Source organism: Meriones unguiculatus, chromosome 9 (assembly GCF_030254825.1).
Source record: "Meriones unguiculatus strain TT.TT164.6M chromosome 9, Bangor_MerUng_6.1, whole genome shotgun sequence".
Taxonomy (NCBI): domain Eukaryota; kingdom Metazoa; phylum Chordata; class Mammalia; order Rodentia; family Muridae; genus Meriones; species Meriones unguiculatus.
The window spans coordinates 50,815,451-50,840,669 of NC_083357.1; the positions used below are offsets into that span (position 1 = coordinate 50,815,451).

The 25,219-nt window shown below is 52.9% G+C and overlaps 1 protein-coding gene across 1 annotated transcript; it reads right to left on the reverse strand.

Moving 5' to 3' along the window:
- Positions 1–213: 213 nt before the first annotated feature.
- Positions 214–19,739, reverse strand: Nynrin (NYN domain and retroviral integrase containing). Its single transcript, XM_060391148.1, has 8 exons — positions 19,429–19,739; positions 11,205–11,860; positions 9,544–11,079; positions 8,442–8,572; positions 8,208–8,304; positions 6,764–6,865; positions 6,449–6,550; positions 214–4,691 (listed from the first exon to the last, which is right to left on the reverse strand). Exons 1-8 carry the CDS (start codon positions 19,624–19,626, stop codon positions 1,832–1,834), a joined length of 5,682 nt encoding a protein of 1,893 aa, XP_060247131.1. The 5' UTR covers positions 19,627–19,739; the 3' UTR covers positions 214–1,831.
- Positions 19,740–25,219: the final 5,480 nt, after the last annotated feature.

Sequence of the window (25,219 nt, forward strand, 5' to 3'; positions counted from 1 at the left end):
GGGCCAGCACCAGGCAGAAGTCTGGGCACATACAAAAGGCAGTGGAAAGCCAAGGCCCAAGGTAGACGGCTTAGCCGAGAGTATAAGAACGCTGAACTTGAGGAAGGACAGGAAGAGCAACAAACCACACCTCTTTATCCCCCAATTCTGAAAAAGAAAAACAAAAAACAAAACAAAACAAAAAAAAAAAAAAAAAACAACTCAAGCATTGGCTCCATTTTGATTGATTTATTGAAAAATAAAATAAAAATTCCTCCAAAGAGCAAAACTGTACTTAACAGGAAAGGGTTTGGATACAGGCCTGGGTGAGACGGTGAGCTTGGCGTACTCTATGAAGAGGCGGGAAAGAGGCAAGGGTGAGGGGGGGAGAAGTACAGTGCCTACTAAAACCTCTACAGCTAGCCTTTCAGCTGTGGGCAGCACCCAGCACTCATCCCATCAGGTAGTTTATCCAGAATAGCTGGGAGATGGCATCACAGGGAACGGAGGTACAAAATCTGAAAGAGTTCTCATGCTTGAAGCTGTTGCCAGAACCCTATTGTGGCGAACTTGAGGTCAGGAAGGTTCATCTGGGTCCCAACTCAGCCCCCAACGAGCAGTATGAATCTGGGCAAGTCATTTCCCTCCTTCCTCGGCAGTGAAACAAGCTGGACTCCATGGCAACTTCTCCTCTGGTCCCAGCATTCTGCAACCTACGCTCGCTCGGGAAGAAAACTGGATCAGCTCCTCGAGGGCTATGAGGAACCCCAGCCAGAACAGCAGGGTTCTAGCCTTCCTCCGCAGACTGACAGCTCAGCGGCGCGGAAATGCTGAGGGGTGAGAACAGGCACGCGTGCCTGTGAGAGGCTCACTCCCACTGCGCGTGTGATCTCTGCACAGAGCACTGCAGCTGAGCTAGACAAAGCAAGAGATGGGCACAGTGCAGGCAGGAGGAGAGGGCTGCGGGAGTTGGAAGCGGGCGAGAGCAGTAAGAGGTAAAACCACCCAGCGCCTGGCCGTGTGTCAGATGCCCCCCCTCCCCAAAGCGGAGCATGGGCACCACTGGACCTAACAGAAGCAGCTCTTCCAGTACAGATGCCACACTTGGCACCGGGGTCCTTGATTCCTGGAGGAGCTCACCATCACAGCAGGGGTCAGGAATCATCTCCCCTGACTGGAATCAAATGAGGTAGGCCAACTCTCCTTCCGCCTTCCCTTACAAACAGGTAGGTGGCCTAGGGATGATCCCCTCCACCCAGAGCCACTGTCCTGGAGGCCTGGGAAGGCTACAAGCCCGTCTTAACGGCGGGGAAGGCAGATGAGACTGACTGGGGAAGGCTGCTCCCCGCTGCCAGTATGTCTGTGCCACCGAGAACTCCAAGTGCAAAGGCTCGCAGACTGCACAGCGTGACGGGAGGAGGCGCTCACAGGGCTGTGGTGGCCACTGCGAGATCCAAATCCACACTATTAGGTGTAAGAGCGTAAGATGTTGGGGAGGGTCGCACACACCAGTACACACCTGTGTGTCTACGAAGGGACGAGATGGCACAAAGGGAAGAGCATGAGCCCGACCTACTTTATTAAGGAGACATTCTGCTCCCAAGAGTAAAACTGCCAGAGCCCACATATGACAACTTTGGCACATTCTCCAAACACCCCACTCTAGGGGTGTTTCCATGGGGACAGTTCATCCCTAGGTCAAGGCAATTCAGCAAAGCTTTATGAAGCCACATCTCCACAAAAGGCACAATGAGGGCCCCCCCAAAGAGCTGAGAGCACTGCTTACGGCAGAAGGGGGACTAGCAGCAGAAACCAGGACTGCCGGAGCAGGGAGCTCCCCACCGGCTCGAACTCACTGCTCCAGGTCCTTGAGGGACAGGGCTGTGCCGCCCTTGGCAAAAGCCTTCATTAGACTGCTGGGATAGATACAGCCCAACTTGTCTGGGGTGGGGAAGCCCCACACCCTGTAGAGTGATGGACTCAGTCGGTCCCCGATATAGAAGGGACCCACCCATTTGGCACTGCTGCCATTCCTGGGGAGAGACAACAGGAGGACCTGGTCGCCCACACTCCACGCCTTCTCCTGGCTGTCCCTCCTGAGACGCCTGTTCTCCGCCTTCTCGCTCGCTTTTTCCGCCACCCTCCAGTGGAGGTCCAGCAGCTCCCTCACCAGCTGCAGCAAGAAAGCATCCATCTTGAGCCCTTCCATGTTCGCACTGCTCATCTCCCACCACAAGGGCTCCGTCAGCCTCATCTCGCCCCCAGTCAGGACCTGGAATGGTGTGGCCTCCGTGGTGGAGGCCCTAAAAGCCAGGTGCAGCAGAGGCAGGGAGGCTGCCCACTTCCTGCCGTGCAGGAAGATGAACTCCTTGAGGGCCCTCTTGAACTCCCAGTAGGCCTCTGAGTTCATCAGGCAGGGGAGCTGGAGGGCCCTGCTCAGTGTCGTCACCTGGGCTCCCAGGGCCAGCCCACAGCTCACCAGGACGTGCCGGGCGAACTGGGAGCCCTGGGCTGCCTCCAGCCTTACGGGAATGCCCCATCTTGCAAACACGTGCTGCAGTAACACCTGGGCCACAGCCATGTGCGTGTAGGGCTTCAGAGGGAACGCCTCGACCCAGCGGGTGTTGGCGTCGGCCACAATGAGCACATGCTTGTGCCCCTCCTCGCTTGCAGTGACAGGACCCACCACCTCCATCTGCAGGTTCGACCAGGGGGCGGTCGACCTGGCAGGCCACGGGGAGTCGATGACTTTCAACTCACTGCCCGTGAGGTTCCGGGGGATGCAAAACAAGCAGCTCCTGCAGTAGTCTCTCACCTGCTCCTGCATGCCAGGCCACCATCCCAGCAGCCGCAACCTCTTATAGGTCTCCTCTGGCCTCTGGTGGCCCCCCACAGGGACGTCATGCACGGAGAAAATCAGATCCCTTCGCAGTTGCCTCGGGACCACCCAGACCCTGGGATGCTTTTCCCCCTTAAACATGAGCAGGCCACTGTCTTTGTCCAGGCTGAGTGAATTAAAGGCAGAGCTGAAGGGAGAGGGACCGGACAATTTCTGCCCTGCCTGCAGCTTGGTGACGATATCAGCCAAGAGGCTGTCTCTCAGCTGTAAGGCCAGCAAGTTGGGCTTCCTGCCTTTAGTACGGGGGGTCACCACTGGCACTGGAGTATCCTTTGGCAAATCCCACCACTCCCCACCCCCTTGGGCACCCTGCTTGGCCAGAGTCTCCACTGTCACAGCAAACAGAGATCCCCGGTAAGAGGTTCGGTAGATAAAGGGAAGGGATGAGAAGCCGGAAGTGAGGGATATGACATAGGAGGGCAAGCTTGGATGAGGTAGAGGAGCCCCGTCGGATGAGAGGAAGCCCCGGGCTTTCCAGAGCGGCAGGAGCTCCCAGAGAACGCTGAAGATCCAGTTGCAGTGGGTGAGGAAAACCACGGGGAGGTGGGACTGGCGGAAGCGCTCTAGGCCGCAGGCCACAGCCGCCAGATGGGCATAGGTGGATGTATAAGGGGAACAGGAAAAGGCAAGTGACACCGGGGGGCTGGTGGGGGACAGGACGTAGAGACCAAAACCAGCACGCAACTCATCGTCTTCGTCACGGTAGAAGCAGTAGCCAGATATGTGGACGCAGATGAAAGCAGACAGGTCAGAAAAGGGAGGCAGAAGCTGGAAAACCCGAGGCATGGAGGAAGCGGCCGTCAACAGCTGGTTTTCCCCTAGCAGGCCCTGGAGAAGGGACAACTCCAGCTCCCTCTTGCCTTTGTCCTGAACCAAAAGAGACCATCGAATCAACCACGCTTTGGAAACCTTACGGCTTTCCTGTGTCTCGTTGTCCGCAGTGGTCCGGGAGGCATAGGAAAGACACAGAACGACTGGATTGTCTCCAATGCATTGGGAAAAATGCTTGAGGGCCCAAGCCACAGCATAGGGGCTGTCCCCCCCTGACTGAGGACCCTCGCTGTCCTCGTCGGGGAGGAGAGGTTTTGAGGTATAGGCAATGGGGTGCTTCCTTCCTGAGTGCTCCTGCTGCAGGAAGGCCGTCAGTGACACTTGGCTGACGGTCACTTCCAGGTAGAAGGGTAGAAGGGCGTTGGGGGTTAACAGGCAGAGGGCGGACACCAGGGCTCGTTTCAGGGCCAGGAAGGCCTTCTCATGGTCCTCGTTCCACCGCCAGTCCGGCTTCTGCTTGAGGAGGCTGTGCAGGGGGCCCACAAGGACTTCATAGTCAGGGATGACGTCCCGGTGGGAATCCATAAAGCCCATGAAGAAGGAGAGTGCGGTAAAGTTGCTGGGGATGGCGAGCTGTGCAAGCTGGGCAAGAACCTGCTGACAGGGGGGCTTCCCATCCCAGGGGACATCCAGGGAGGGCGACAACACGACCGGCAGGAGGTCGATGTCTAAGGCCCCCTCAGAGGGGTCCTGCAGGCTGAGACACCGGAGGATCTCCTCGGGAAAGGAAGGGCATTCGACCTCGAACGCCGACACCGGGGAAGAGTCGAGGTCATCTTGCTCCTCAGGCGTTGGCATCCCTGGCCCCTCCATCGGCTCCTCCTCCAGGCTTTCCTCCTCCTTCTGCTCCCCGACTTCTTCCACACTCTGTAGACCCACCAAAGGCTCGGGATCAGTGTCATCACTCAACTCAGAGACGCTGGCTGAGCTGGGAGGGAGGGTCTTCCAGACCTTCAAGAAATTGCCTATGTCCATGTCCAACCTATGACCAAGACAAATAGAAGGAGAGGGGGAGCCCCAACCCCACAGGTTATGCAAGGTGGAAAAAAACCACATGTGTGGTCAACCCCAAAGAGCCTGACCTCATCTCTAAAGGTTCTTCCTGTGCAGCAGGGGTCAGTCAGGAGCCAGTATATAAATAGCTGCTGTCTAGGTTAAACATGCTAGAACTTCAACAAGGATTCTTCTGTGCTTTGAAAATGTATCAAACTAAAACCTCGATGACTGAGATGGTCAGTTTTCACTGTCGGCTTGACATACTCTGGAATCAACTGAGAAGGTAGTCTCAGTGAAGGACCTGGGGGCATGCCTGTGAGGGATTACCTTGGTTACATTGAAGTGAGAGGACTATGGATTACATTGAGGTGCCTCCCGCTATGGGTGGCATCACTCCCTAGGCAGGGGATCCTTGACTGTGCAAAATGGACAGAGTGAGCTGAGCGCTAGCAGGCATGCATCCACTGGTCTCTTCTGATAGCAGGACATGATGTGATCAGTGCCTCTGTGACACCCCACCTGCACTGTGAGCCGAAATAACCCATTCTCCATAAGCTGCTTTCCTTGGGGTGTTTTATCACAACAACCGGGAACAAAACTAAATAAGACCATGAAGTATCTAAGCTAGTTCTGAGTCAATGACTTGATAAGAGGTGACTGGCACTGTGACCCCAGGATGACCGTTCCAGGGAAAAGTTAACCCTGGAAGGCCTAACACACCAACGCCTCAGCTTCATTTCTGAAAACTGATGAGAGGTAGGGTGGGCTGGCTCATCTAGGAAATGAGGAATGAGATCGTTTACATCTAACTCAAATTCTGAGGATCAGAGGAGACGACCAACGTGACAGCGCAATGCAGACACAGCTCTCTCGGACGCAATGACAGGACAAGGCTGCCTGCTGTCACTCAGCCGCAGCAGCATAAAGCAGAAACAGTCAGGTGGCCCCCACAGAGAACCGGTTCTTCTACCCGGTAGACACGCATGGAATGGAACGCTGCACCGCTGCTAAAGGGCACTGCGTGAGTTTGCATGGCATGGGTCGGGAGACAGCAAGAAAACGGCTGAGCACGAAGGCCAGCCGTGGAAACGTACATGAAAAGGTGGGAGTGTAGTGACAATTTTGGGATTTTGGTTTCCTTAAAAAACAAAACAAAACAAAACAAAAAATCCATAGCAATATTATAAGAATATGTTTTCGTTTCAGTCCCAGGTGTGGGGCTGCTCCCAGCAGCTGACTATGACTTGCCTGGTGGTCTACCGGAGGCACGGTTTTGCCAGCTGCAGATAACTTCTGCAATTGTGTGATGTCTGGGATTCTGGGAACTTCTCAGAGGCTATGTAAATGCCAGGGCCCTGATAGATGGGTGTTGGTTGGTGGTTGTTCAGGGGGTTGGTGGTAGTTTGTTAGGAATCATGCTCGAAGAAGAAAGAAATCAGAGTAGGGAATCTCTATTTCTCTCTCTCCTACTCTACCCTTCTTTCTCTTCTATCTAGTGATAAGGGATAAACATGGGGAGGGGATAAAAGGTAGGGAAAAAGCAGAACCCACCAAATAACAAAGATCAGTTACATGTGAAGGAAACATTAAAAGCATAATGTAACTAGTGGATAAAAGCATTATGTAACCAGTAGATATATAAAGATGTGAAAAGGCCAAACCATTCTCTTCATTATTAGGAAGTAGATAAATGTTGACTAAAGCTAAAAATGCCCGGGAGGTGGAGAAAGCCTGACAAATTACCTGTTTGGCTTCTTCAGAAATTCCTCCAAGGTGGGGCCATCACGGCCCAGGGGGTCATCCGGTACCATGAAGAGATTCCCGGCAAAGGTGAAGGGCAGCAGGCTAGACCAGGAGAAAGGGGCAAGGTCATAGGTGAGCCCAAGCATCAGCCACACCCTGTTGCCTCCACAGGTCTGAGACCCCACCCCCACCCCAATTGCCAACAGGTACTGGGAAACCCTTCTCCAAGTCTCCTCTTCCTGCTCCCAACACCTGCCCTGCCACAGTCTGCAACATCACTGAGAAACAGGAGCTCAAATCCCCAGAGCGTCTCACCGATCTCTGACCATCAGCTTCTTGGAATTATTCACTAGGATGTGGATCTGCTCATTAGTGACGAGGACCCCGTCTGTCTCCTCCGCCAGCTTGACCATGAACCTGCAAGGGGAAAGGAAATCACCCACCGCCCGGCGCTAGCCCTCTCATTGTCTGAACCTCCCTGGCAGGTCAGACAAAACTGCCCTCGGTAACCAAGCCAAGGCTATAGAACATAGCTTCTCTTCCATGTGGCCATCTGGGAACCCAGCAACCCCCAGAAGCTGTACTTGGTTGCACAGACCCTCTCATACACATAGGCTCGGGCAACACAGAACCACCCCCCTGGTTCTCATTCACGCATGGGTATTTTCTGTTCCCATTTTTGCACCTGTGAGATGTAAGTAACCAACCCCATGTGGCTGGGATAATTAAACTGAGGTGGTGCTTTTAACCGTCTAATTCAGTGCCCGGCGCACAGCACACAGTCTTTTTCATCAAAGCACAGCACTCTCATTCATGTCAAGATGTACATCCTCATATATAGTAACACACAAAATCATGTGGCTTAATAAACAAATCCATTCTCTGGAAGATCACTTTCTGCATAAGGCTCAGCATCCCCTCCAACCTCTGAATTTTAACATGCTGCTCCCCAAGTGCCCAGCAGAGGGCGCTTCTACAGAAACGTCATCTTCCCTTAAGCCCCTGTCTGGATTTAGAGGATGGTGAGTCAGTTCTGGGAGATGAGAAGCTTGAGGGGCCCTGCCTAGCCCTTCCCAGGCTTGAATATTGTATGGATTGCAAGAAACAGAACCTCTCCCTACCCAGCATGCGTGGTTCCCAAGTGAAGCCAAGAACTTCCGGCTGAGCATCTGGCCTAGGACGATAGCAGAGCCATAGTCTTCCCTGCCCTAGTACAAGCAGGGTCCCAGACTCCCCTAGGCACGCTGGCTCTATAGCCATGCTAGACAATGAGGGCTGAGGGTTGACAAGCAGAAAGGATGTCAAGGTTTAGGCAAACCAGGTCCATCGAACTTCATGTCTAGAGGCTTTCGCAAGGATCTATATAAGGTCATGAATATACCTCCTCCCAGCACCAGAGTTGGGGGAAGAAGAAGTGAAGGCATTCCTTGAGACATGAACTTTAACCCAAACTGGCACCTAAAAGCCTCGAGTACCTCTGACTCTCATGTGAGATACTGCTCAGCTGGATGAGCCTCATGCTCGCGAGCCAGTGCATGGCCTCCGCAGGCCACGGAGGAAGAAAGCCAGCTGACTCAGGGAAGTCCCCCACCAGAGTTCCAGAGATGGCAGCAACCTTGTGCTGGGGAAGGGCCAGCCTTCAGCCATCGCCTCATTCCTGCACCAGTCCCTCTTCTCAGGCATGGCGTTTGTCTCCCTTTCCCCCTGCGGTGGGACAGCACCCACCCCGAGCCCACAGAGGGACTGGGGAACGGCGTACCTGTAGTCATAGGTGGTAATCTTCCTGCCATTCTCCAGCTGGGAGGGGGTGATTGACAGCATCTTGAGCGAGTGAAGCTTTGTCAGAAAGTGGCTCTCTGAGGGTGAACACAGAGATAGGGGAAGGCCTGAGTGGGAAAGATCGTGGCGGGGTGCTGGAAGAACGGGCCAGAAAGGCAAGGAAGAGAAAAAGCCCGGTGGTGCAGGAAGGGCTGGGCAGCCACAGCCATCTCACCTCTCACCCTCCGGGTCTTCCTCAGCTGCCAGGTGGGCACAAACACAGTGACCTCCCGGTGTCCTCGGTTCCAGAAATACTGCACTGCCATGGCAATGCCTCGGCAAGAAAAGAAGTGCTGGAGTCCGTGCCTGTGGAACGGTGGGAGGGAGGGAGATGTTTCCCAGAAGGCCCTGCCTTACCATTTACCTCTGCCCTGAGGCCCAAGCAGGTAACATCCCAAGAGCACCCAAGATGCCCTCTTCCTGCTCACCCCACTGAGCCCCCCCCCCCTGAGACAGGGTCTCTCTGTGTAGCTCTGGCTGTCCTGGATGGAGCTTACTATGTAGACAAGGCTGGTCTTGAACTCACAGAGATCTTCCTGCCTCCTGAATGCTGAGATTAAAGGTGGGTGTGCCACCATGCCTGGCCTACAGCCCCTGTCCTCAAACAGCTACTTAAAGACCGGGGAAAAAAATCCCTGACCACCTAGTGCATGCTGAGAGTCTGTCCAGCACAAGTTCCCCACCACATCACAGACTGTGCAGTCTGGCACGGCTCTGTGCTAACCTCCACAGCAGAAAGCATGAGCGCACAAAAACAATCTCAGGCTGCAGTCAGGAAAGGTTTCTTGTAGGTTTGGGGCAAGGTCTCTGAAGTCTAAGCTGCTGAAAAACCGGCTCGGGAAAGTACAGGCCTTTGCAGCAGCTAGAACTGAGCCCAAAGGCCAAGGAAATCTCTGGCTGACCAGGAGCAAAACTCTTCATCTCTCAGACTGTACCTACCTCTACCTAAGAACAGAAACCTACTCTTCTGCTACAATTTTGTACACACCACCTACCATGCAGTAGCCATTCAACATGGGCCACTGTCCTCTCTTTGGGGGCACAGTGGGAGCTGCAGGCAGCCCCTTCCCGGAGGGCGGGTGTTCAGCTTTGGACACTGCTGAAGCCATGGGTGTTCCAAGAAGGTCAGGAAGAAATGCCTGCCTCCTCCACAGCACACCCAGCACACCCAGCACACCCAGCCCACCCAGCACACCCAGCCCACCCAGCCCACCCAGCCCACCCAGCCCACCCAGCCCACCCAGCCCACCCAGCCCACCCAGCCCACGGCTACTCACACCATCGCCACACTGCTGCCATCAATGACCACTCTCCTCAGCCTTGGATTCCCAGGCTCCTCGGACAAGTTCATCTCGAACGGTGTGTCCAAGGCCTCATTGAACCTCTGGAAGCTGGTCACCGTGCTGTTGGCCTGTGGCTGGTGAGGTGGCTGCCTCTGGGGCCCCTCCCAAGCCCCAAGAAGTCCCTCCTTCAGGAACTGATGCTTATTCCTGGAGGCCACACTGGTACTGGGCTGTAGACCCTGCCTTCCGGCCTTTCCCTGGCCTTTGGGCGCTGTAGTGCTACTCTTTGGAGCCTGGACCTCACCTCGGACTTTGGTTGCATCCACGGTCGGCGCTGTGACTGTGGACCCCTTCTGGGATGCTGATGGTTTAGAAGGTCTGGAGGCTTTGGGAGCTGCAGGTGGTTTGGTGGTTGCAGGTGCTTTGGGAGCTGCAGACCCTGCTTTGGCTACGGCCCCAGTTTGAACTTTGGGGGTTTGGGGACCTGCGGGTGTTTTCACTGAAGGCATCTTCTGAGCTGGAGGAGCCGGGGGCATTGTGGGTGTGGTGGCAGCTGCTGGGTGACCCACAGCTATGTTTGGGACTGTGGGCACCGCAGGAGCTGCTGGCTTTGCTGGAGCCAAAGGCACTTCGGGAGCTGTGGGCTCTGTGTTCACCGCAAACTTCTTTGGGGTTGCAGGCACTTCGGGAGCTGCAGGCAGCCCCTCCCCAGCGGGTGGGTGTTCAACTTTGGACACTGCTGCAGCCATGGACATTCCAAGAGTTTCGGACACTGACTGACCTGTCATCCTGGCTTGAGCCACTGGCCTCCCTTGAGCTGTGGGTCCCTCTTGCTCTGTGGGCAGTGTTGAAGAAGTTAGCTTTTCCAGGTCTTTAGAATCCAACAATGCACTTCTTTCATCTCCTTGCTTAACACCAGCTTGGGGCATAGATGCCAAAGATGGCCCTGCTTGCGGAAGTCCTGGGCCAATCTTCTCTTTGATACCACAATCCCCCGGCACCACGGATAAACTGATGATTTTTGTGGGTGTCTCTGGCCTCGTGCTATGCTTTAGGGCTGTCTCCCTTCCTAGCTCCCCATCTGGTTTACAAGCTGGACTTTCTGCACTGGGCAGAGGAGCCAGCGCTTTCGGCTTCCACTCCAGGTTTAAGGGCAAAGGATTCTGTCCTGGCAGCTTCAGCTGAATGGGGCCCATGGGCCTCTGCCAGAAGGGGAGACTGAAGCAAGCCTGGGATAGGAGCCAGGCCAGGTGAAGAGAATGCAGCTCATTGATCTTCCAGAAGGTTGCAGCTATAGTCCCTGGCCATAAGGGCCCACAGGCTGGCCCAGGGGCCCAGGCCTTCCAGGATGGACACACGCTCAGAGCTGACACCGGCGACTGCAATGAGATTCTGTCTTCTACCCTCTGTATCTGCCTTTGCTGCAAGAGGGCTTGTGTGTGGTTTGCAGAGTCCTGGCTGCTGATGGCTTGCACAATGGGTCCCTCCTCATGAACGCGGTTCACGTCCCCTTGCTTGTTGGACCGGACCCTGGAGAAAGCCCAAGTTTGTTGAAAAGATGAGAAAGGCAATTTGCTCCCAAATTACTATTTCCTTGGGATCAGGGGCAGGGCTGGGAGGGCCGGGGTGGAGAAGACCGAGTCTCTAGGACTTACCTTGCTGGCTGGTGTGCTGTCTCCTGCTGAGTGCTTGGAACTGGGATCGGGGGCCCAGCTGCTCCCACACTTGTTACTCTCTTTGAATGTTCTGCAGCCTGATTCCAGGTTCCTATCTCTAAGCAGGGTCCAGGGCTGTCTCCTATGGTCACCAGGGACGAGCCTTCCTTCTGCTGCTGGGCAGGGCAGATGAGGACCTCTGGGCTGGAGCAGCTGCTAGAAATGCCAAAGTGGCTGAGCCACTCCATGACGTCCTCCTGGCCAGCAGCGTCTCGTACCAGGCTGAGAAGCAGCTCCTGGACGGCTGGGGGAAGCTGCAGCAGCTCTCCCGAATACTGGTCTCCACGGATCCACACCAGGGCCCCGAAGGCCCGGGTCACCTCTGTCTCCCAAGCCTCCCGGGGGGTGACCGTCGAGGCAGGGCCCCAGCGCAGCCGTGCCACCAGCTCCTCCAGCCAGTTCTGTGTCATGGTGAAAGATTCAGTCAGCCCGCCCACCATCAAGGAGCCAGGGGGGCCAGGCACTAGGTAGGCCAGGGTACTCCAGCAGAGGCAATCCAGGAACAAGCCCTGTGCCCCGAGGAAGGCGCAATGCAGGACTGGCGGATAGCGGACCTCCTTCCACAGCTCTGGGCTGCACAGACCCTTCAGATATTCCTGGGCAGGAGGGAGAGAACAAAGAGACCCAGCCTGTTAATGGCTAGCCCCAGCCTGTCCTCTGCACCTCAGAAGCCAACCCCCTGCTAAACTCACTCGTGCCCTCCCAAAGCTGACATCGCCAGGGCGGGATGTTCTGCCCCGCCCCACCCCCTCTCCCCAGGGGGGTGGTGACAGAATGGATGACAGCAGAGTAAAGAAGGGAGAAAAGATCCAAGTTTGCAGTCAAGAGACCTCACACTGGATCTAACGTGGCCTTAACAGAGGAGGGAGGATTGCAGGAAGTCCTGCCATCTTCTCGGTGTCTTCACCTATAGCACGGCAAGTTAAGATAGATGCGCTCCGGTCCACGTCCCCTGGCACTACGGAACTGTGTGGCACCTCGGGGAAAGGAAGCTACACACTGTTAAGTACTCTCATTGCTGAGAACATGAGCAGGTTGGGGCAAGTTATTAATCCCCTCCTCCTGCCCGTGTGTCCCCATCATTCCTGCCGCATTGGTCTACTGGACGCTCCGGTGAACTAAGTGAGCTTACTCAGGATAGTGCCTGGCACAGCCTGTTCCCAAGCTACTGTCTCGTCAGAGCTTGACCAAGTGCACACAGCTCGATGGTGTCTGCACCAGGCCACAGCCTACATCTACCTGCCTGAAACCGGAGCTCTCTACACCTCCTCTGGCTGACTATACAGTGACTTCTGGGTACTCCTGTAGGATTCCGGCTTAATCCCTCTCCAGAAGCTCTCTAGCACAACCTGTACCTGTAACCATGGTTACCCATGTTGCCAGTGGTGAAGAGAAGTTGCTGGGCCAGTGCCCAGAGGAATACTCCACAGGTTCACATTGTATCTAGCCAGAAGGAAGGCCTCTAGCTCTCTGGCTGACCAGCCCTCACATTTTCAGGGAGAGCAGCTAGTTTCAGGTAGCTACCAGCATCATCCGGGTGATCTCCAAGAGCTCCTAAGCAGTCTCGTAAAGCACAGGCCCAACTGGTCTGAGCTCACCCTTGTGTCCTTCCACATCCACATCCTTAATAATCACCCCCCTTCCTGCCTTCCCTGACAGTTCCATTCAGTGACAAGTGTTCCCCCTGCCCCCTCCCTTAAAAAAAAAAATTCTCTGGCAGCCATCTTGAAGCCCACATTAGCTCCTCTGCTCAGTGAACAGGAGAGAAGGATCCCAGAGGCTCTCTGGCCAGCCAATCTAGTCGGTCAGTGAGTTTCATATTCAGTGAAAAATGCTACCTCAAAAAGTAGGGAGGTGGAAGGGACTGGGGAGATGGCTCAACAGTTAAGGGTGCTAGCCGTTCCATAGCTGCAGCTCCAGGGGATCTGACACCTTCTTCTAGCCTCTGAAAGTACCATACTTACATGGCACACTTACTTTCTCTCTCCCTCTCTCTGTCTCTCTCTCTCATGCACACACACTTTCTCTCTCCCTTTCACCACACAGAGCTTAAAATGTTTATCATTCCATCAACAGCACACCATTTTTATAAAAAGTATAGCAAATGATATCATTTTTCAAACAATAACTATGAACTAAGCTCTATTTAGATCTTATTAGGAGCCAGGCACGTAGACTATCCGATACATTCCTCTCTTAGTCCTACAGAAGAAATCTCCATCATCTTCCTTTTAACTGAGGAAGGAAGATCCCAGCCGCATACAGGCAAGAACACCCAGCCCCAGCACAGTGGCCCTGAAGTCCAGGCTCTTTCCCATGATGTTATCTACCCTAAAAAGCAAAACAAGCAAACAAAAAGCAGGCATGTACAGTCCAGAAAAATGATTTAAACAATCTATAGATGACACCTAAAAAAAACTTCAAAAGCAAGTGATATTATTTGTAATAATATATTGCCCCAAATAATATTATACCCCTCTGTGCATGTGAGGTGCTTACAACTCCCCAGGATTCTCCTTCCTGTTTGTTTGTTTGTTTGTTTGTTTGTTTTTCAAGACAGGGTTTCTCTATGTAGTCCTGGCTGTCCTAGAATTCATTCTATGGACCAAGCTGGCCTCGAACTCAGACATCTGCCTGTCTCTCCCTCCCAAGTGTTGGAGTGTTGGATTAAAGGTGCATGTCACCACCACTCAGCTCTCTCCTTCCTTCTTGAGTGTTCAATCTGCCTTCAAGGGCCACCTCACTTTACATGAAAGAATGTCAAAAAAGACTAAGAAAAATGATAGCACCAAGAAGTTTTGAATTCAAAGAGTGAAGGGAACAAGGAAAAAGGCCAAGTTCTTAGAGAAGGAGAGCAATCTGAAAACCTAGTAGTCCTAACACGCAGAGACAGAGACAGGCAGAAAGAGAGACACAAACTTCCCCACCTCAGAAAAGCTTACTACCATCACTCTTCTCAGAGTCACACCACAGACTATGGCACACGGCACGTAGGACAGATTTTGAAAACAGAACACACATGACTCTTAGACATTAGAATGTAATTACAGCGATGAAAGACCCACAAAAAGAGTTGAAAAATAAGTCAGTCAGAAAGCCAGAGTTACCAGGTATGGTGATACACGGCTTCAATTCCAGCACTTAGGATGCAGGGGCAGGTGCATCAGGGCAGCCTGGTCTACACAGCAAGTTCTGGGAGAGCCAGGGCTACAGAGAAAGACTGTTTGAAAATAAAAAGCCAGAGCCAGACTTAGAGAGTAGGAAAAACACTGGAGGGCGAAGAGGTGGCTCAGCAGTTAAGAGCACTGGCTGCTCTTCCAGAGGACCTGAGTTCAATTCCCACATGGTGTCTTGCAACTGTCTGTCATTGGATCTGGTGCCCTCTTCTGGTGTTCAGGCATACAGGATGCAAAGCACTCATACATAAAATACATAAACAAACAAACCTTTTTTAAAGATGGAAAAAGCAAACAAAAATGGGAGAAAGTAAAGGCCCTGCAAAAGCTTATCTAGATAGGAACGCAGAGGGCAAAGTGGGTGTGAAGGGTTGGCAGCCCCAAATGCCCCAGACCCAAAGACCATGAAGTCCAGAAGGAAGGCCTAGTGAATGCAGAGTAACATGGGAAACGAAAACAGACATCTACACAAAGCAGGTTCACCGAGAGGACTCAGAACGTTGGAGAAAACTACAAACTTGCTCGAGGGAAAACATGTCATGCAAAGGAACAGGACCAGAACAGCCTCAGACTTCTCAAAAGCCAGATATCAATAATGTCTTCACATTTCTAAAAAAAAAAAAAAAAAAGTTGCCCTTTATCACTCAAGACCAGCTAAACCACCAATCAAGTGGCCTTCAGATGCGTCACCTAGACCTACAAACATGTCTCTCCTCCTAGGAAATACAGGGCTGGCATGTGGCTCTGTGGGAGAGCCTCGGTCCTGGGGAAAATGTATTCATATATATTATACTTGTGTATATTATATATATGTTATGTGTATAATATATGCGATATATATTAGGAAGCCACTTAACTCCCTCGCTGCCACCGTAACAAAATACCCCACGTTGGGTCATTTAAACTGAGCATAACGTTATTTGGCTCCAGGTTTGGCAGACTGAGAAACCTGAGAGCGTAACACCAGAATCCAGCAAGAGCCCCCATGGCAAGGCAGAGAACAGGCAGGAGAGTCCCAAACGTATAACAAACCCATCTCATAATAAATAACCCACCTCTTAAAAGCCATACCTCTTAATACTGTTACAACCCCAATTAAATGTAGAATGTGTCTTGGTAGGGAAAAGCCAGGCCATAGCACCTCTACAGAGCAATTTCAAAACAAAGAAAGAAGATATGCAAAGAGCTAAACAATCTCCTGGATAATCAAGAGAAACCTCAGAATGTCATCAATTCAGCAGTCATTACTGAACACTGACTATCACTGTTATAGGAGAGCCAACTCGTTCAGACCATGTATGGCTCAGGAAACAGGCATGCTTTGCTTCAGCACTCCCTTCGCCAGGGCGCCTTCCGAACAATGAGTGCTGGCTGCATACTGAAACCCACCCCTTCCTCCCCGCACTCAAGAGACTGAAGCGGGAAGGTTGAAGTTAGAACACCAGCCTCAGCTACAGATTAAGTTGACACTAGCCTGGGCTACATCCACATCGCTAGACCCTACTGAAAGAAAGAAAGATAAGATACAGGGGAGGGGAGAAAGGAGAGAGTCCTGCCTACAAGAAGTGCAGGGACAAAGAGGAACAGAGATTGAGGGGCTGGCCAACCCATGACTGGCCCAACGTGAGACCCACCCCACGGAGAAGCGCCAGCCCCTGTCACTAGTAATGATACTCTGCTATGCTTGCAGATGGGAGCCTCGCATGACTGTCTTCTGAGAGGCTTCATCCAGTAGCTGATGGAAACAGATGCAGAGACCCACAGCCAAACAACAGGCCGAACTGGGAGTTTTGTGGAAGAATGGGAGGAAAGATTGAGGGAGCCATAGGGGTCAAGTCCATCACAAGAAGACCTATACAGTAAACTAACCTAAGACCATGGGGGCTCACAGAGACTGAACCACGAACCAAAGAGTATGCATGGCCAGACCTAGGCCCCTACACATATGTAGCAGATGTGCACCGTGGGCATTATGAGGGTCCCCTGACAATTGGAATGGGGCTGTCTCTGACTCTGTTGCCCGCCTTTGGATCCCTTTCCCCTAGCTGGGCCGCCTTGTCTGACCTCAGCGGGAGAGGATGCACTTAGTCCTGCTGCCTGTGACTTGACGTGCCAGGGTGGGCTGGTACCCATGAGGGGCCTCCCCTTCCCTGAGGAGGAAGGAAGAGGGGGAGGGGAGAAGAGGGCTGTGATCAGGCTGTAAAGTAATGAAATAAAGAAATAAATGGAGCCGGGTGTAGTGGCGCACACCTGTGATCCCAGCACTCCAGGAGGCAGAGGCAGGCGGATCTCTGTGAGCTTGAGGCTAGCCTGGTCTACAGAGCAAGTTCCAGGAGAGCCAAAGGTACACAAAGAAATCTTATCTCAAGAACAACAACAAAATAATAACAACAATAATTTAAAACTTACATTTAAACAGAAAGAGAGATTAGGTCCTCAGTCGTAAGACAGATACGTAGGCAAACATTCCATAATCAGCCCATGGGGAAGGTATGCAACCCTGACTTAGAGCGTTTGTCAATTTCTGTGGTGTAAACATTCTCACCATGGCTATACTTGTGTCCCTCCACTAGCTTGCCAAGTTCCTAAAATTTTGACAACGGATGTGTGTGAGCCAAACCCAGCACACACTTGACCGCAATCAATCCCCATGGTTCTATTCACTGAGTACCAGGGACAGGCCAGCTTCTGTCTGACGACCGAGTTCCAGAGCACAGACCCCAGAAGCTACGTCTACTATTGATGTCTTCGGATCCCCTTCTCCAAAAATAAGAGAAGCAAGCATGTAACCTCTCCTGCCTGGCACTCCACCCGCCCTCATAGTCAGCTGCCAAAATAGTACAGAAAGGATGTACAGGGTTTGGCCATTGGCTCATTTAAGCACTATTCACCTCCCCTGATGCTGGTTGCTTTCACCTCAGGAAAGCCAGCTTCTCCAGGATGGCTTTCCTGCCTGGAGAGTGGTATGCAGCAATTTCTCTGATATTTCCTAAATCCTGCCCCTGTACGAGAACTCAAAAAGCACGAGTTTAACAGAGATTTGTCTCGAAAAGCAAGCACGAGTGACATAAAAACACACCCTATTTTAAACGAGACTGCATCTTTCTTGAACCCCTCTTCCACTCAGACCAGGACAAACACCCCCCCCTGGCCCATTGCCCCTCCGTCTCTCCCAAAAGTTCTATACCAGGTCCCCACAGCTACAACTGAGCCACACTGCCTCCATACGGAAAACAAGACATCCTCACTTGCATTATTTCAGCTGGCCCTCACAGCTCTCACATGAGAAGAGTAGTATTACATTGTTTTACACATGAGGGGAAGAAGAGCTCAGGATGGGTGAATTATTAGACCTAGCCCTCTTCAAACTACGCTTCTCTGTAAGGTGGTGACAGTGTGTCCAATCCAGATCTCCTGACCCCCCCGGAACAAAACCTTATCCTTTCCTTCAGTTCGACACCAGCACGAGAAAGGAAGTTACCCAGAATCCCTGAAAGCTACGTTCCCACCTTCACCAGTGGCTCTCTCCAGGATTGGAGTGAGAGCCTTAGGGGTGAAAATTATGCCCCAAAGAGGCAGCAGTGCAGGTGAGAGCTGACAAGCTTGAAGAAGAGGACCTGAAATTCAAACAAGAAACACGAAGTGGGGCGTCTCAGACAGCGCTATTCAGGGGGGCATGGGGAGTAGGTGGCTCAGTGGCAGAGGGCCTGTGTAGTATGCACAGGCCCTGGGTTCAGTCCCCACCTTAATGCAGGCTATTTAGAAAACGAAGTAGTTGGCCAATTGGTTGTTTCTCCATGAAGGCTGTACAAAAATATTGAGAACATAAAGAACCCAAAAGCCCTCTCTTGCCTTACCCTGCCACCACCCCACCACCCCGAAACTAAGGGGCCCCTGCACATCTGCTCTCTGGGCAAACACCTCTCCCCTCCCCCAGCACCTCTGTCAGAACTGGAAAACTGCTGATGCAGCAGCTGACTGGGCGTGCTAAGGGAGACATTTCCCAGCTCTCTCTCCTTCTGCTGGCTGTGTTCTGGGCCTCCTTGGCCTAGGCCTTGACCAACTGGGATATAGATAAAGCCCCAGCTGAAGACCTAAGACTGGTGTGTATCAGGGAGAAGGGAGCCTTAAATCATTCCTACAGGAGAAGATAAGTGAATGGGGAGGGGGGCACTGAGGCAGAGGGAGGAGTCCAAGCAGAGAAGCTGGAGAGAGGAGCCAAGCTGAGGGTAGGCACGAAAAGCTATGACCTGGCCTGTCCAACGTTGAGCCCCACACAGCAGGCCCTTTCATCCCAAAGTCCATGCTCCTCCTCCCAGCTTCCCTGGCATCCCAAGGCAGTGCCTTCCAGAAGAGATGCATCCTGCCCTGAGCCTCTCTGAGAGGCTGTTGAGCCCAGCAAGAATACAGGACTGGGTCCTAGGTTCTAGTCCAACCTCCACCAACCTGCTCCTACCTGACTCTGATGGCTCAAGCAGGCCCTCACCCTCTCTGAGCCCTAATGCCTCCTCTATAAACTGCCAACACTGCTCTAGAAGTGGCTTTAGGGCCCTCCTCTAGTACTCAGAGAAACAGCACGGGATTTAAGCAGACAGAAAGGATGGAGGCCTTCCAGAGTCTTGGTGAGAACAAAGGCCTTTTTGCAGAGGCCACAAAAAATGTAGGCCCTTAAATTGATCCCAAGATGGAAAACCGGGACCCTGAACGCTGAGGCCTGGCCAGGGAAGACTCCTAGAAAGAGACTCTGAGGAGAGGTTCTCGGAGCACACTTGAAGTGACACTACAGGAACAGAAGTGGCATGCAAGGGAGGGGTGGGGCAGAAAAGAGAGAAGGAAGGAGCAGAGGGACCGAGCTGGGATTGCCTAATACCTGCAAGCCAAGCAGCAGAACCCCATCTGAAGACCTCTGGGGACCACGGACTCTCCAGGAGTGAGGGAGAGGATCTGACTAGAAGGGATAGGTGGGGGAGGGAAGGGAAGCCGCTTACCTTGGCTTTGCCCGTATTTTCTCGGGGCCCCTCCAGCTGCAGCCAGAAGTAGGGGGTGTCAGGACGGCTCTGGAAGGCGTTCACCTTGACTCTGAAGATGCGCTGGACTTGGAGCCGCTGCCGGTGCACCCGGGGCTTCGATTTCGTCTGCACCATGAACCATTCCTGCGCTGGGGGCTTACCCCCCGACAAGAGCATGGCTGCCCCCTCCCGCCCCTGGAAAGCTTGAGACGGTGTCACGGATCCCAGCGCCGAGGCCCCCAGCCCCGAGGCCCCCGACGACCTAGCCCCGCAGCCTAGGCCACGCCTCCCCTCCTTGCGGCGCGCCCCCCACCCCCACCCCGCCGCCGCCTCCCTGCTGCGGGCTCAGCGACCCACCCGCCAGCGCTCCGCGCCCGCCCTCCCAGCTCCGTCCCTTTCCGCCGCTGCTCAGGAGACAAGCCCTTCCTGCCGGGGGTTGTAAGCTAGGGGTGGGACCGGGCGGGATTCCGCCGCCCTCCACCCCCCCACCCTCAGTCGCCTCCCCTCCGCCTTCCCCCTCGACCTCTCGAAGCCAGGCCCCCTGGATAAACCCGCCCGGGTTGCTGGATGGCTTAAAGAGGCGCAGGAGACCAGAGAGGGGAGGAGAGGAGGCTGGGTGGGAGGGAGAGGGCCAGACAGAGTACTGGAAGCGATTGCCTTCCACCCAAGTTTTGTGTCCAGGGGTCAAAGTTCCTTCTAGTTCCCCTTTCCTCGAAGGAAGGAAGAGGAAGGATTGAAGTGTTGGTCTCTAAAACCCTGTTCTGAGATTTCAAGCTGTGCTCTACACACACACACACACACACACACACACACACTGACCCTGTTTTGAGATTTCAAGCTGTGCTGTATACACACGCTCCTTAGCAGTCTGCGTTTCCCTGGAGAACCCGGACCTCACCCACCTCTTTGTGTCAGGAAAGGGTTAAGGGAGAATGGGGTGGAGAGCCCTCAGAGGCCAGGGCCTGTAGAAACCCTGGGCTGGAGACCAAGCAGGAAGTAAAGGGTTACAGCTCTGACCCCCATCCCCACCCCCAACTTCAGTCTGCGGACTGCCTGGACCTGGCCCACAGCCCAGACCCTGCGGAAGCCCCCCACGGCTGGAGGGGCAAGGCTGGAGGGCCAAGGGAGTTCGCTGCCAGAGTCCTCAGGCTTGAGAGCCCCTTTTCAGCCAAGTGTGCGTTAGGGTGTGAGGAGCCAGGAGCTAGGGTCTCCAGCCACCCTTTTCCATAGCCACAGCTGGCATCAGTGGTCCAGCGCTAGCCCCAGGCTGGGAACACCTTCAAAACCCTGGCGGCCCTGGAGGCGTCCTCAGCACAAAGAACACTTTATGCCGTCTTGTAGCCTGAAGTAGCCTGGCACTGTGAAGGCAGAGTTTGCAGTTGGGGCCTCAGGGAACCTTACTTTACAAACAGACACAAGTATGACCTGACCCACGGGAACAAAGGGCAGCCGGTTTTAACTAGTTCCTTTCCTGGGATATCCGTGTTTCATAGCCACCTGTGTGTGTGCAGGCCAGCGGGGAGGGGCGTGTGGTAAAGAAGAGGCTAAGAGGAGAGAGATTCTGGTTCCTGCCAGGCGAGTCTGGATGGCCAAGCCCCACCTTTACTTCTTAACCCTGAACTAGAGCTCAGAAAAGGAAAAGGTGATCTGTCAGGGCCCTGGCTAGTCAACTCGTCAACACTGCCCCTCTTGAAGGCTTTGAAAGCTTGCTGTCTTCTTGATCTCCGCAGGTTCGAAGGTGTAGCCCAGAAATTCCAGGGCTCAGAGGCTGATCCTCAGAAGGGGAAACAGGGTTGTGCCTCAATTTCCCTTCCAGGAGTGAGGGAGAGGATCTGACTGCAGAGGTGGGGAGCCACACAGCCTTCTCCCCACTCCTTCTGAGAATGATACTAAATTCTTTCCAGCCTCCACTAAGCATGACTTTCATGCACAGTTAAGGAAAGGCCCCAGGTTTAATACTATGTTCAACGAGGGCAGAAAAAAGCCAAGCATAAGATACTTCATAAACAGATTTTAAAAAAAAAAAAGGCAATTTCTTTAAACTTTTGTGCTCTGTAGCTTTAGCTGACAAAAATGGATATAGTAGTCCAAGATGGAAATCAGATCACATAGGCAAAGAACCTGGCAGTTGCTAACTGGCTGTCTGCCTTTCCCAGATCTTGTCTTCCTTCCCATCTCAGCTCATCCATCAACTTGAATGCAGTGGATTTGGCCAAAAAGCCTGGTTTTCATCCTGCTTTGTCAGCAGTGTGCTGTGAACCCTCAAGCAAGTAGATCCCTCGGTCAAGGCTCAGGAGTTCCTTCTTTTAATGTATACACTGAGCCAAGTTCATCCAACAATTTCAATACATTTATCTCTTATGAGCCAGACTCTTGGGGTACAGCTTTGACTTGGGTGTCTCCTTGCTGTTGGAATGGGTCCTGTATGATGCAGACCGCCCTAGAAGTTACCATATCATTCAGGTTGGCCTTGACCTTGTCTCTGCCTCCCAAGAACTGTGACAACTTGCACACACCAATGCACCCATCTTCTCCTAACAACTTTGATCCAAGTATCTTCCTAGCTCCACCTCAACTATGCTCATTAATTTTTGGTGGGGAGGGGTGGGGGTTTTGAGACAGGGTTTCTCTCTGTAGCCCTGGCTCTCCAGGAACTCATTTGGTAAACCAGGCTTGGCCTCAAACTCAGAGACCCACCTGCCTCTGCCTCCCCAGTACTGGGATTAAAGGTGTGCATCATGCCTGGCCTATATTTATTAATTCTTCACCTAACACATTAGGTTAAAAGTTGCTTGATTGCTGGGCTTGGCGGTGCATGCCTTTAGTCCCAGAGCTTGGGAGGCAGAAGCAGGCAGGTTTCTATGAATTTGAAGCCAGCCTGGACTACAAAGCAAATCCCAGATAGCCATGGATGTTACACAGAGAGACCCTGCCTTGAAAAACAAAAAACAAAAAAACAACAAAAAAAGTTGCTTAAGTATGTTAAAGGCCTCCTGAAACCTGGCCCAAATCTACCCTGAGCAGAAGGATCCTGGCTAAAGAGAAAGTAAAAATTATAAGTGTCTAAGCAGGTCTGATACCAGGTAAGGAGCCCTGCCAGGAGTCTGTCTGCAGGAAGAAGTAGAGGCCTCCAAGCCAAAAGATCATCCTGATTAAGAAGAGGCCAGCACTGTGAGCATGACTGATAGATCCTTCCCTTCCAGAGTTTCAGAGGGAGAGTTCTGTCATTCAGGTTCCTAGGCCAGATCCACACCATCCAGGTTCCTGGGGATGTGGTGGGGAGCTTTGAGAACCAGATGCTGCTGCCTGGGACCTTTCTGAGGCAACACTACAAGAATGTGGAATAGATATTTCTTCTATTTTATGCTAAAAAATTAAAGGCAAGGGGCTGGAGAGATGGCTCAGTGGCTAAGAGCATTTGCTGCTCTTGGCAGAGGACCCAGGCTCAGTTTCTAACACCCACATGGTAGCTCATAACCATCCCTAACTCCGGTTCCAGGGGGGTCATATGCCTTCTTCTGAGCTCTGAATGAACCAGTACACACACATACATGCATGCAGGAAAAACACAAACATGAGATAAACCTAAGCATTTTTAATTTAAAAATTAAAATCAAAGATAAAGCGCAAGCTGCCATTCTAGCTCTGCCCTCAGCTTTTAACATCCTGTTTATTATTTGTTGTCTGTGTGTGAGTATAGGTGCTCTTGTGCCACACGGCACACACGTGACAGTCAGAGGACAACTTTGGGGAGTTGATTCCCTCCTTCTAGGGGTGGAACTCAGGTGGTCATGCCTGCAGAGTGAGCACTTTCGCCGGCTAAGCCGCTTTCCAAACCTGCCTTTATCGTGTTTACTCACCTGTTAATTTTGGGTGACGGGTTTCATGTAGCCCAGGCATACGGAGTCTCAGTCTCCGCAGGTAGCCAAGTATAACTTTAAACCACTAATCCTCCCACCTCCACCTGAGCCCTGAGATTACTCCGATCCGCTTTATGTGATTCTGGAGAACAAGCCGAGGGCTTCAAGCATGCTAGGTAAGCATTCTACCAAACTGAATCATGTCTCCAGCCCCTACCTTTTCTATTTGTATCTTTTGTTGTTGTTGTTGTTGTTGTTAAAGAAAAAACACCCTATTATCAGGAATGTCCTTGTTATTTTCTGGGACCTTAGGAGTCTAGTCAGATAGCCTTACTTCCTTGTCTATCTTTCCCCAAAGGGAAACTTTATAAGTAGGAAAGATATAGTCACTCAGCGATAGTGGCCTTTTGTCTCAAAGTGTCTCATACCTAAGTGGTTGACTTCATCTGTCCTTGATTCGACTGCAATGAACAGGTTTGCTGTGTGACTCACTACTGGCAAACAGTCCTGGTAGCTCCCACTCCTGTGTATCCTGCAACTGAACTGCTATAGTAGAAGACAAGGCCCACATGCCAGATGTGCTGTGCTGAGTTTACAGTGGGTGGGTGAGGGGTGCCAGAATCCATCATCCTGCTTTCAAGCCCTTTCCATCATCTTAGATTAGTTAATTAATTCATTTTTCAGAGGTCTTGCTATGTAGTCCAGGCTAGCCCTGAACATTTGATTCCCTACCCCAGACAAAGTACCGGGATTGTAGGCACATCCTGCAAGCACCCTGCTTCGTTTTTTTTAGACTTTCTTTTTTCACCTTTTCATTGATTCTCACATCATGTACCCGGGTCCCACTCAACTCCCCATCCCCTTGTATCCACCCTCCATCCTTGCAGCCTCCCCCCAAAAGAAAACAAAGACAAAAAATAAACAAAACAAAGCAGAGAAAACCTCCCATCGTGGAGGCTGTAGTGTGTCCCGGTCTGTCCCACAGTGTAGCCCTCTGTCCACACATCTTCACTTGAAAATGTTCATTGCAACGAGTCGTTTGGCTTGTTCGAGGCCTCTGGCTTCTGCCACACCTTCAATACTGGATCCTCGCCAGCACTCCTCCCAGTTACGCTGTTGTTGCCCTGTGTCCTGGAGATTCTGAAGCTTTGGATCAGCAGAACCGGCCCTGCCACACGCTCCAACAGTTCATATGTTGGGGGAGGGGACAACTCAAAGCTGTGGGTGTGGGCCTGGGTGGTAGCTGAGCTGGCCAGCCCACCAGCTCTCCTGCATCGCACCACCAGGGTGAACTTCCCCCGCCTCCCTAGCTAGCCCGCCCAATGCAGCTGCTGTTACTGAGCAGGGCCAGCTCTCTCGCTCTCACCGCTCTCACCGCCAGGGCCAGCTCACCTCCACCCACGGTGACAGGGACAGCTCCACCGCGCTGCCCAGTCAAGGTGCCAGGCCTGCTCTCCCAAGTGCTGCAAGGGTGAGGGGCTGGGCCAGCTCTCCCGCTCTCACACCCTCAGACTGGCTCACCCGTGCCCTCGCCACCAGGACCAGCTCTACTGCGCTGCCCAGCCGAGGCGCAGGGCCTCCTCTCCCCGCTTCCTCCGGGAAGAGGTGAGGTCGGCTGTCCAGAGTGCAGCCCGTGAGGAGAGGGGCCAGTTCTGCACAGCCCTTGGACATCTGTATGTTCCCAGGTGGCTGCCGAGACCAGAGCTGTCCCCGTGGTCTCCAGTGGTGACAGGAGACGCGGACAGCCATCAGCCCCTGCTGCTGCACAGCCACGAACCCAGACGTAGCCCTCAGCTGCAGTCCCAGCTGAAACTCCACCACTGCCGCAGGCGATGGGGCTGGCTACTCACAGCAGTCCGTTCCTCTCCAGTTCCGTCTCTCTTCCTAATGCTCAGGCTATTCCGCTTACC